Here is a 13,512-nt window from a genome sequence, read left to right on the forward strand (position 1 = left end):
ACTTGACACCATTAGCCTCAGAAAACATAGAAAAATCAACTACGTTTCTTTCCAGATAAAACGGCGCACATACATCTGGCAAAATAATCTGGCAAAATAATAAATGGAGGCAAGGTATATATGGGCAAGTATCTATCTCGCATGTTCAATAGCTGCATACATAGTGCTTATCAGCAAAATTCTACACGCCCAAAATGCTCACTGCTCATTGAAAACTTCACTAGTTGATTCAGTGGGGGTAATGGTGATAAGTAGTGTTCAACTGATGATAACATCTATTCAAATAGGTGTCATTCTTATCAATGACCAGAGAGACGATTGGTGCTTCGTTAATCATGTCATACTAGATAATTTAACACAATGGGAAATCTACATTTTATTTTCTTGTTTGATGCTTATGACGGCGACCTTTCATAAAAGACTTATCAATTTAATCTACCAGGAAAACGGATGTCAATATGGTACATGTAGCCGATTGATTCTGGGAATAGATATCGCTGTTGTATGTGCTATTGGTATATTTTTACTGGCTAATGTGGCAAAGGTAGACAATTGTCATCAACTCAAACAAAACAATCAACAGCTTCAAAACCATGTACTGTTTTCGTTGTCTGTTGCGGCACTTTTGATACCTAATTTTCTCGTTTGCCATCAGTGTCTTACCACAGAACACAGCGAGTTAACTTTTATCGAAAATTCGAAATTGATACCGAATTTACGAAGGTCAGTCATTGGGTTGTGCTGTCAAAACATAGGTTTTGTTATATTGTGTTATCCATGGTGTGTTATTCAAAACCAGAAAAAGCTGCAGAGAGTACGACCGGATACATCTATACCATTTTGGATTTATTGTCTTAAATCGATTGTTCTTCCACTTGTGTGGATTGTTTTCCCGGGGCTGATGTCTAACTTGGCTTTTCGTGTTTGTGTAAAGAAATGTGATAGAGAGGATGTATATTTGACTACAATTTACCACGAAAATCAATCGAGGAAACCCAGATCAAGAAGAGTTTGGTCAGAGTGCTTGTATTTGACCCCCATTGAAAATGTATACAATGAACCTTCCGAGGGGGAAGATATTCCTAATTCAGTTTCAGATTCAGAAAATCATTACGAATCGATTGATTCACTTCCACGAACTGACGAGCACGTGCATCAGGAAAAGTATCAAAAACTAAGGTCTGATCTGAAAACTTCAAGTTTTGAGACAGATGTAAAAGTCGTGTGTGAAATGCAAGAGATTGAAACACAAGATTCGCCTAGAGCCCATCTAAACACCAATGCAAATATAGTCGATGGATATTTGATTCCTGAAAATGTATACGAGGAGTTCTGAAGAGAGTAATGCATGATACAAATGTTCTTTTCTTTTTTGTTTATCGTTTCATTTCATTTCATAATTATATTCATAAAATGCAGAGTATTTACCAAATTTTCTTTTTTGTTTTATGACTTGCCACAGCAGCGAAGGTACACCTATATTGTGCAGTTGGAATGAAACTTGTCGAGATGTATTCCTCTTAATTTAAAAGTAGCTTGCCAGACAAGGTAATATACGCCCACTGGTAGCTTTGACTTTAAATAAAAAATACTGACAGTAAATTATCAGTTTGAAATATTCAACCTTCAGTCATACACTTCTTTTCGACTTTTGGGGCGATACTGAATAATATTACCAAGTTTCATCAAAATCTGCCAAGAATTGTGCCTTCTGGAGTGATTACAGGATTATTTTTGAACGCGATTTTAAGAACATTGGCAATAACTCATACTAAATATGTCTCGATTTTTTTTGGTTTTCAATAGGTTTCATCCTTGGATGTTTATTAACACTCACACCAAGATTTGCCAAAATCTGTCAATAATTGAACATTCTAGAAAGTTTATAAAAAGATTTGAAAAAAGTGATTCAGAAAGTATAGTATCCGGGCTATATGTGTTGAGGATTTAACATTTGGTTTATGAATGTAGGGCAAAGACACTTAAATAAAAAGATACCCAAAATTAAGACTGAAATTTCCAATTCTCATAAAATAAATCGTTAATTTTGATTTACCAAAGATCATTTTGCCAATCAACGACCATCTTTTGACGATGGATATAAACAAACTCACCAACTCCTTAAATATTTTCACATCACATCACATAGTCTTTAAAACACTTCCTGCTGATATAATGGTCTATTTCATCAATAAAATAAGTTACAAATTGAACAAAAAACGAATGTTGCTTTTTTTTAAGCTCATGTGCACGTTGAAAATCGTAAACATCCGGTTTACATGTTTGAAAATGTAGCGCGGCAAAGGGGTTGCACTTGCTTTGACATAGCAATTTAGTTTAATTGATTCGTTGATTTCATCAAGTAAAAGAGATGGGTGTGTAGCCTATGGTGATTCGCATCTTGTGCAAAGATCATTCTGTATTCGTTAACTCGAAAAGTTTCACAGATTCGAAACCAATAAAATTGTGTGTAGGTTATCATATTTCCCAGTAGGAGACTAGAGTATGTCTTGAGCAGGTCGGGTTGTGACGTAATAGCACGTGAAAAAATAATATGCAAATAAAGTATAATCTATTTATAAAAAAAAACGAATAACCCAGGGTTTTTTGTATGAAAGGCTTGACGTTTTCTTTCTGTATGAATAATTTTCAAATTTAACCCGGTATAAAGCTTTTCTTCATATAGTACTTAGTAGCCTATTAAAAATTCTATTCCAGACTTATTCACCGCTAATATTCAATATTGTTGACTGTGTACATTGATATTAAAATCTTAGAAATTATTTCTACACCAAATCAAGTGGTATATTTGCAATCGAAAGAGATATATTGTACTCATATTGGAAGAAATTAATTTCATAAGGATGATACATTCATTACTTTAATGGCGGTTTCATATCTCCCGGAAGTAGCGTTTCATTGGTACTTCCGGTTGGATAAAAAGGCGCATGATCAAATTCGTAAACAGACCAAAATATGTACATAGACACACCAATAACCATTAGTATAGTAAGGGCCATCGATAAAATAATTTTTTGAAACTGTGTCTGCTTTAAATCTGCTATGGATGCTAAATGTTCTTGCAGTGTCCTGTCTTCTGTATGAGATTCCTGGCCTGTCTTTATCCCTAACACAAGATTGACAATACGTATTCCAAGTGAAATCTTTTCTGAAAAATCCAGAAAGTTTAAAATTAGCTAATATCTTCCACTACACGATAAGATCCATACAATATAACCAAGGAAATTCCTCCGAATTGAAACAATTAAGTCTAATCAAGGGCGTAAACGGAAAAAAATAACCAGATTACATGTTTTGACACGTGTCAAATATTGATTGTTTTCTAAAGGAACATTGTTCCCCAAGAATAATTAAGATGAATTAATTAGTCGTTTAGAATACTTTGATATAATTTTGCAATTGACAGAAAAAAGAAGCCATATTGGTCAGTGAGTAACAACATTGGTACATTGCAAGATGAGGAAGTTAGTTACTTAAATCTAGGACGAGCCAGTAACTACTGTTCTTTAAAGCCGATGTGTGGTTTTATCTCATAATCCATTTATGCCATTTAAAGATATGTCTACTACAAAATGAAGAAGAAGATATGAAATATATAAACGATGCTATACTTACTTAATGTTTTAGTTTCACCATTATTGCTGGGTTCTTTATAAACCGGTTTTTCGTCAATATCAACGTCGATTATATCAGCACCGGTATTAACTGTGCCGTTTATTTCCTTCATCTGATTGTCTTTTAATTCTGAACCAACTTCGCAAATATACTCCGGATCATCCTTAGTCCAATATGTTGTTCTATGAATCTGAAATGCAAGACGAAGGTTAAATATTGGGACGAAGCAAGGCAAACTTAATTTTTTTTATTAAAAATCGAATATGGAACCACATTTAAAGTATTTTTATTTTATCACATCTTTTTTTGGGAAACAGTAGCAAAAACTTATTATAGAAAAAATAAAATGTCAGAACTAGACCAAAATTTTAGCCCAAAAATCAGCAATAAAACTTTTGAATCATCATAAAAATTGACATTTTTTTACCAATCATAGTCTGAGAAAAGGGAATATTTTAGGTAAGCTAGTCAGAAATAGTTTTCAAAGCTCACCGTCGAAATTTGAGACTTCAAATCCATGTTTGTCCAGAATTATCCGCCATTGAATGTTAAAATGACGACTCGTCAATTTAAGATACTTTGTGATACATAGAAAAGACATATATAGAAATAGTGAGTAAAATTCCTAGTTTGAAGTGAATTTCATACATTTCTAGTACTTCTGAAGACTCTTTACATATTTTCAAGACTAAAATCAACCCCCCAAAATAACGCACCTGTCCCTTTAAAATGCAGTATCTCCCACATGAAACAACACCCACACAGAGAATGAAAAAAGGATTCACTTACAAATTTAGGGTCTGGTTTTTCTGTACAGTAACTAATAAACACAGCTAAAATAGCAGTAGTACCAGTTATAAACATTGAAAAATACATGTAATGAAATTTCTTAATCATCGGTGGTAGGGGATAGGTATCTTTAACTCCACAAATATTCTCGCCTTGAAACATAAAGGCTATGAAGAGACGCACCACTCCAGTCAAAAATGCAAACATAAGAGACCAAAATGCTCCCTATAAAGAATGAAATGAATATGGTATATTGGAAAAGAAATATGGACTAAGATTGGTGTAAATAATGTCGTCTTGTAATGTGTGGACTGGGGCGTTGTCCTGAAATACAGTTCTATGCACTGTGCTATGCGATATATTTAAAATCTCTTGGCAGATTGGAGCCCTGGATTAAGGAAGGGCAGTTTTCAGTGTTAATTAGGAAATATTTAATTAATTACCATTTACCCCCTTAATTATTCTATAAAAAATTCTTATAAATTCTTACCGTTTCATTTACTCTAGGTACAAGAACAGCCAACAAAAAGATAGCTGCAAAAGGTGGAGCAATATAGTTCGTTACTTCCTGTATATAAATAAAGACTTGACCCCCTTGTGTTTCTTTTATTACTGGAACCCAGGCTATAGATACACCTACCATTGCCACAATAAATACTCTGTAAAACAAACAGTATATGGTGAAGTTATTTCAGACCGAACGCAAGACATGATAGGCGTTCATTAGCAGATAACATAAAACATTTTCATCCACATCCTGTTTAAAGAAATTTAAGTTATTGAAAAACCAAAAGAAGTTTTCGGTTAAAAGGAACATCTCATTAGAAATCGACAAACCGATAGCAAGTTCTTCTACATCATTGCATTGCATGTTGGTGTTTTCAAAGCTTGTCAAAAACTAGTACACGAATCTTTTAACAGGAGACACAGTGTCGACATCTGTCAGCACTTTATCCATAGAGCTCACAATCTCATGCCAAAGAACAGTATGATGCTACAGTTCAGCAGGCCTGAATGGGTCCTGGATTGTTTTCCAAAACACGAATTAACAAAGTTACCTGTCATTACCTGCCAACGATCATTAATTCTGTTACTGATGCAGCCTTTCTGAATCTTTTCCAGATGTCTATGGTAAATAACGTACTAGCACTGTTAAATATAGAATCTAGATCACTCATCAGCGCAGCTATCATTACCGCCATCATCAAACCTTTAGCACCTGTAATCAAAATATCTCGATGACAGCACCAGTGCTACAAACATCTTGTTCATTAAGTTTAGTTTACTATTTCAAATGTCACTCAAGCCAAGAATCTTGTAAGAATGTTCTGGAATGACAGAAATCACCCAAAGCCATTCTAAGAATATATCAGTAATGTTTTGAAGTTGACATTTAAGTTTACTTCGGAAAAATCGAACGAAAGTGCGAAGACAGAGGGGTAATGTAAAAAGAAGAAAGGCTACCTGCAAACCATATAGCTTCACAATAAGACGACACTTACCCGAAGGATTCATGTCAAGAAAACCACCTACATCAAAAGCCTGTAAAACTTCATTTACCTGAAGGCATGAGGCCAAGAACTAATTTTGGATAAGCAATGCTCGTACAACCAGCTCTACTCTGACAGATTTCATAACACATATCAGGATTGGTACACGCTACCTCATCTAAAACGATTTAAATTGGGTTATTATTACATTCCTGACCATATGTCATGTGTAGCTATTATACAGTAAAGAGACACAAACTGAAATATCGACTGAAAATATCTAAACTGGGTTTCCCCACAATGAGCATGACATCAAAAACAAACTTGGTTGTATGCTCGGGAAACCAGCTGGTAGCTATTGCTAGTGCTTGCATAACTTCGACAGAACGACAAACAACCAACTGTAAATAAATTGTATAGAATGTATGACTCCAATAACCATGTTGGTCATTTTTCCAGGGCCTTTCTAATTTGAGGCGTTCAGGCGTCTTATAAAGGACATAATGGAACTCTTTCGCAGAGTGCATAACTTCAAAAAAAATGTCAAAGATAGGTTCCCTTTATCATTTATGAAAATGAAAATGCTTATACTGTAATATGATTGGTTAAAACTTTTAATTATATGCAATAAGAACATAATGATATTAAGAATACATGATAATTCATTAGAAATACCAATTAATCAAATAGTTTGCTTAATTTGACACTAAAATATAAGGAGATCCATCTTTAAGTTTGGACAATACTGGCAAATAATGGTCCTTACTTACTTGGATATAAAATTCTACTGATCATGCCAGGCATCACCATCATAAACATTGGTAATATCTTAATAAATCCAGCCATTAATGAAGCACCTTGAGCATGAGCTAGGTTTTTAGCCGCTAACAATCTCTGGACTATTACCTAAAATACGAATTACATTAATCCTCGAAGAATTAGCATTGACAAGCGTCAGTTCTGCATTACAACTCTGAGCTCTCATTCTAGAAAACTGAACTTAAGATAAATTAGTATTCCAATCATCTAATTGGGCAAACAATCTAGTTCCCGAGAATAATTCCCTTGGTTGTTTTCAGGCTTTTTCTTTTGCCTTTGGGAGACTCCACTGGCCAACCATGATCTGCACTTTACCAGATTGATGGTTACGTTGACATTTTTTTTTATTTATTGTCAAATACTCCTATTGACCGAGAATATTAGGACACGTCGCTTAAACACAGAAAAAAAATTAACACAGCGACGATCTTTGTCTCATACACAGAAAGAATACTACCTGGTCAGCACACCAATACCAGATAGATCCAGGTGTTTGTCCCACTAGAAATCCTAACCATGGCATATAATCATCATCTACTGGACGTAACATTCGGAATGCCTGTTTATCAGGGTAATGACAAGTGGTATTAGGTACAATATAAGATACGTTTGTAGGAACAGCTTGAGGGTATTTCTCAAGCAATCCAGAAAAACCACCTATCTCTATAAACCCTGTAAAATACAAAAACAATACATGCCCTGTGTTTACCTACGTGAAGTTAACAGAAGAACTGTTTGTAACAATTCCAATTCACCAAATCTGCGAGTAGAGTAACCTTATGAACTGGACGGGTTTGTTTCTACATATTGAGAATCACGAAAACGGTGAAATATATCGAAAGATGAGAAAGGTAGAAAATGTAATTTAGGGGTTCTTTGGAAATTTGTTGCCAAAGCTTGCAGAAGCACAACCATGTAATGTAGCTTAGAGTGCCAAATAATTTGGAAACGTGGAACTGATGGCTTATGTGGGTGAACCCTTCCCTCTATCTATGACTCTGTCTACCTTAAAGCTATTATTTTCGAGAATCTAAACTTAGTAAAAAAAAAATCACATACCCGCTCCCATCAAGTAAAGTGCACCTCCCACCATAAGAAAGGCTTGCAAAGTATCAGTGTAGATAACAGCCGTTAGTCCTCCTGTAAACCAAATCCATACCGTTAGAAATTTTCCACTTCAGATATCCCGTGGTTACTCTGAAATCTCTGTAAATAACTCAACTTTTCTCAAAATCATGGAGTTTCGGTCGGGGTGGGATAGCTTTAGATTCCTTTTGTTGAAGTCATTTTCAACATCTTTTCCTCGATGCTGTAGACAATTAAGCCGCTATATGTTCTTTAATCTATTAGCTCTCGTGTATAGGAATGATAGCTATATTTTGATGAATTTTATCGTTGAGCCAATTCCATCACCTGCTCCAGAGTTCTATAACAAATTTTTGAAGGGCTCGAAAGGAAAAGAACAATCCTCTCGCTGGCTTAACAGTTCTCCACCAGGACATAGAGAAACGACGTATTGGGCAGTTTCGGAAGTAAAGGTATAACCAACCTGTTAATGTCAGTGTAGCTGTTATAAGAACAAGTATGACAATAGATAGATATAAATCCCATTTTAAAGATTGCTGTATAAAAAGTGCCCCTGTGTATAAATCTCCCTGAAATCATAGGAATATAAAAAGGAACTTTGATGATGGTAAAGCATGTCAGAATGTCTTCGTCTCAATACTGCTGGGTTGAAACAAAAGAACATCATGCTACACAAAACCATGCCAGCGTGAATGGGTCTCAAAAGCTCTGGGATGTTACAAACTTGCATCAGCTGATATAACTGATAGCGGATGGTGTCAACATTGGTGAGCATGTCAAAGGAGTTTTATAATAATGCTATATACATGAAGCGATGTTACGATACTGCTTCAATGAAATGAACAACTTTTCTGCACCATGAGGGGGGCTAATGAAGACGGGCAAGACGGGCATTCGCCTGCTCATTTTCGATTTCCAACTGTCGATCTTTAACGTGCACAGCTTGTAGCACACGGGGCATTGGTAATACTGCTTCAAGAAATAATTCTTAAACTATTTGTGCTATTTAACATGCATCACGGATTCTTAGTGCAGCTTCATTTCATACCTCTCCTGACACGTATATAATAATATTAATAGCATAATCGATGACTTGATTCTTTCAATGTCAACCTGTATATCAGTCAAACGGTGCATCTTTATGGCTTGAAAAGTACATTAGTAAGAAGATATAATAGTAAATATTTACTTTTCTGAAATACTATACAGTTTAATTGTATTTATGTATGAAGGTGATCAACTTACAGAACATTTTGTAAATATATATAAAACTAAACTTGCAAAGGCAAAGTAAACCCGCAATCGCGAACCACCAAATCTTTTGGAGAGGTATTCTGGCATGGTGTACGTCTGGAAAATAATCGTAGAGAAAAAAGATCGTCTTCTAAAGCATCAAAAAGTCAACAACAAAAATTGGAAATTTTTAAAATTAATTTGGTGATTTCTGACACATATTTTGGGGCAAAAACGCAAACAAATCATATTTTCAATTTGTCAAAAAAACGTAGGGATGCAACTGGCGGCCATATGATATATCGCAAACAGATATTTTCTCTATAGTAAATCCTTTATATAAACAAATAAAAGGAAAGAATCTATTCAGGATGTTGATTGAAAGATAGAGTTGACACGCCCTGAGTCATAGTGACACGAAATGGTAAGTATGCCCCGCCTCAGTGGGCATTTGGATCTCTATTTAGAACCTATTTTAAGAGAACCTGTTCACATGATACACAGTATGGGAAGTGGGTGACCAAATAACTTAATTAGACCATTTGGGGGCATTGGGTTCAAATTCTCCTCAAGGTAAGAAAAATTATGATGCCCGTGCCAATGCTTCCGAGAGACGGACCTGTGTCGGCTCTCACCCCCTAATACCCAATTAATGAAGTTTAGTTCAGAAAAAGATACTAACCCCACAAGCTATATACACTGGAATAAATAACCATCCTAATAGTTGTAGCATAAACAGTGCCTGGAAAATTATATAATTATGATGCCTCACAGTAGGTATATGATCAAACGGGATATCTTAGATGATAATGGAAACTTGGATAAATGCTCATTTCGGTCTGGCTTTGAAATGAATAGAATGTATAGGCTAATTATGAATATCTGCCATCTCTTTTATATTTCGGGAAGAGAAACAGGCATCTGGTTTGTCACCAATTAGTTACCATCGGTCCGCTTTGAGTTGCAAGCGAGAATGCAAATAAAGGTCGAGGTTATCATATCCATTTGAATAGTGATACCGGTAGCTGGAATTAAATTCTACCAGCTTCAATAAAGTAAAATTACTTACATTAAACTCCCAAGCACCAACACTTATACCACTTCCTGCTCCAGAACCAGCTAACCCAATAAAATGTTCTGTACCAATATTACTCACGAATAACGAAGCACCTATCTGGAAATTCAAATTAAACAAAATTCACTGGCAACATACGCTCTAGCCCCGAACAATTATTGGGCTCTTGCAAATATCATGGGTTTACCTTTCACAAATTCAAATTGCATAAAAGAAGTGACCATATATACTGCTTTTTTAACATTCACATTCCTATTTGAAATCTTGCAGAAAAAAATATGCATACACCATGTATCATAAACATCAGATTAAATTTATTGTCTCTATTGTGTTTACAAGAAAAAGTGAATGTGTTCAATTGAGTGTTTGAGGTATTTGGGAAATGCCTATCCATCACTTACCGGTAAAAACCACATGGACCGCCCAGCAAGGAAATAACCACTGACAGTACCTCTATTAGACCTCCAACTTGCCTGCAAAAAATATTACAAAATTAGATATAAGTATTGGCTTTGGACTTTGGAAATGATTGAGTAGGGAGGTCATATAAGATATTATATCAGTGAAATACATACAAACTAAGCGTCGAAATATCGTTAGTTATGTATAGAAAACCCATCTAATGCACCTATTCAGAGAAACAAAGCGATCCATCTGCTTAAATAAATCGGTTTTGTATGATGTTCATATGGTGGTCGTGGATTCTAATCTGGGTCGGCGTGTGAAAGTTTGATGACCTTGAATAAGTCATCTTCACTCATAATTCCAGACGATCCAGCTGAAAATGCGTGCAGATAATCGGGGAAAGATGCCACGAGGATTGCCTACAGGTCAGCTGCAAGAACCTCATTATCCTATTTTGTTACCTTTATGAAAAATGATTTCATTCTTTCTTTCTTTGCCCGGATGTCAAGGAAGTGAGGGGGTTCGGTTGGTCACTCCTATTGCTTACTTTTACCCCGACATGGCAGCATAACCCGACAACGGGTCTCTTCGATAATTAATGTAGAAAAAATAAATAAAGAAAAAGAAATCTTGCTATTTCACGCGCAACGTCATGGTAGTAGCATATAGTGGTCCAAAATAAAAAACAAGATGGCAGATCATACGTGACTATATGATAATATTGTATAGATATAATTTATTAAACACAATCCGGTACATTGTACAATGTGCGCTGTTAAATATCCATTCATCAAATGTGTTATGGTAGATTTAAACTGACCATCAAGTGACCCATGAAAGTAATTTGTCTCTCAATGACCACGATATTATTATCTTCACATGAGCTAGGAAAAGTAAGAATGAAATCAGCCCCTTTAATATGACTGCGAGATGAGAGCAATTTGACGCCTTTTTTAAAATGGATCCATAGCGACGCGATCTAGAAGAGTCCGTCGAACATCAGTAACATTCAAGATGTCCATGCCAACAATTAGTATTGTGGACGGATTAACGTACAAACTGTAGCTGAAGCTACAAGAAGTTTCTGGTGTCAGACCTAGATCTAAAGTTTATATTCGAAGTTTTAGATTTCTTCCCCAGTATTGTATTCATAACGGCGAACTCATGATACTAACATAATTTGAGAGCAAATGGATTTTCGACAACCGCTGAATATGCGCAGTTGACGCCAGTAACCTTTGTTGTTGGAATCTTCAACTTACTAGTTGATCACAGTTGCTAATGAGTGCTTCACCTACGACGAATAGGCTCGGGGGGGATGCTTTGAATCGACCTGAATCCAAGAAATTATTTGAGGTTTCATTTCAATTTTCATGTGTTCAATACAATAAAGGTCACAATACTTACAAAAATTCCAACACCAATAATAGCCACAAAGTATGCTGCAACAACACCAATGTCAGCACCGCTTAATACAGTTTCCGCCATCTTGAAAGAAACTTTTATTAGAAATGAAGATGTATTATCTGGTTGATAAAAATACCATTAAACAGCGAGTATATATTAGGGGACATTCGAGATTGTGTACACGAAAAATGTACTAGCCTAATACGAATTTGTTTACAAAACTCACATAATAAACAGCCGGGCATTCATTATAGCTATGAATGTAAACAATGAATTTCTCTCTTAATGTATGTATTCAAGAACAAGGAGCATTTTATACTACTTGCTTCGACATGGAACATAGCTGCAAAATTCATGCATATAACTTTGACAAGTATATATTCACAATGCATGTCATAGCATTCTTGTCTTATATAAAACTGTAAAAAAACGTAAACGGTAGCCTCCTTCAAGGGTACAAATTAAAGAGAGTAAATCAATAAATTATCAACTTTGAGCTCCATATCTACATGTCCAAACTAAGTTTCGTCAACATGAAACATAGCTGTAAAATTCATGCAAATTTATTATGCTGCCAATGATATTATATACGTGCTGGATTAAATGATGCTTTTTCCGTTTACAAACTATTGAAAACACAACATTTTAAAGAAACTTTGAATGTGAAAAAGAAAAATATTTCCAAAGTATCGGAACAAGATAACTAAAATTGAGGGGCGAGGGGCTCAATAAAAGTCGTCAATTATGACGTTACAATTAAAATACATAATATAATAGTATGACGTCATAAGCAAAATTCATTTGATTGCTGAAAAGACGTGTTAACAAGTTTCTCGGCAATTTTTACGAATTTTTCGTGATTTTAAGGTGAGATACCAATACAAACTGTCTAATTTTATCAGTAAACCTCCAATTACGGACACAAATACTTAAAAATGGTCGTTTTGGAAACAATACATTGCAAAAGGAAACTTTTCGTAATGCCATAAATCTGAATAATTCCAAAATCAGTTGTACCAGGTATGAATTGATTCACGAATCTGAACGTTTTACAATTTTTTCGTTTATTTCAGGATGTCTAAGAAATACATGTCCCGTCCACCATATTGTTTTGGTGAAATCCCCGACTACACTATACCGCCCATGACGGTAGAAGAGTACCAATACTATGAGAGATAATTCTTTGGATTTCTAAATGAAAAACCAGTTGACAAACAAGTAGAAGCTGAACCTGGATTTGTCCAGAGATTCCTTCAGTTAATTGGTATTTCAAAGATCTCCAAATATGAAGGTAACCTAAATATGATTTAAAACCATTTTGATTGTTACGACAGAAAAACAAAAAGCATATGAAATTCAAACATAATAGGATTTCAAAATGGGATTCTATTTGAAAACTTGAATTTCTTTATTAGATTTGTGAACTTCAAAAGATGTTTATTTATTTTGTTTTGTTTATAGATGAAGTACCAGAGATAAAGTTCAATGTTCATCAAGTATTAAACAGTAATGAAACTTCCAACTCTAGACTTCGTGGAACGGATGATTGTCTGAACGGTGGAGCTTCTGTTA

At 35.0% G+C, this 13,512-nt stretch overlaps 1 protein-coding gene across 1 annotated transcript; it reads right to left on the reverse strand.

The window, feature by feature from the left end:
- Positions 1–3,911: 3,911 nt before the first annotated feature.
- On the reverse strand, positions 3,912–12,021 carry LOTGIDRAFT_154921 (hypothetical protein; the record flags this gene model as incomplete). Its single annotated transcript, XM_009065426.1, has 14 exons — positions 3,912–3,962; positions 4,426–4,650; positions 4,916–5,084; positions 5,494–5,644; positions 5,986–6,093; positions 6,686–6,821; positions 7,192–7,406; positions 7,794–7,874; positions 8,284–8,389; positions 9,066–9,170; positions 9,736–9,795; positions 10,123–10,227; positions 10,530–10,601; positions 11,941–12,021. The coding sequence occupies 14 exons, from the start codon at positions 12,019–12,021 to the stop codon at positions 3,912–3,914; spliced, it is 1,665 nt and encodes a 554-aa protein (XP_009063674.1).
- Between the last annotated feature and the right edge of the window lie 1,491 nt (positions 12,022–13,512).

This window comes from Lottia gigantea (genome assembly GCF_000327385.1).
Source record: "Lottia gigantea unplaced genomic scaffold LOTGIsca_7, whole genome shotgun sequence".
In the NCBI taxonomy this organism is placed as follows: domain Eukaryota; kingdom Metazoa; phylum Mollusca; class Gastropoda; family Lottiidae; genus Lottia; species Lottia gigantea.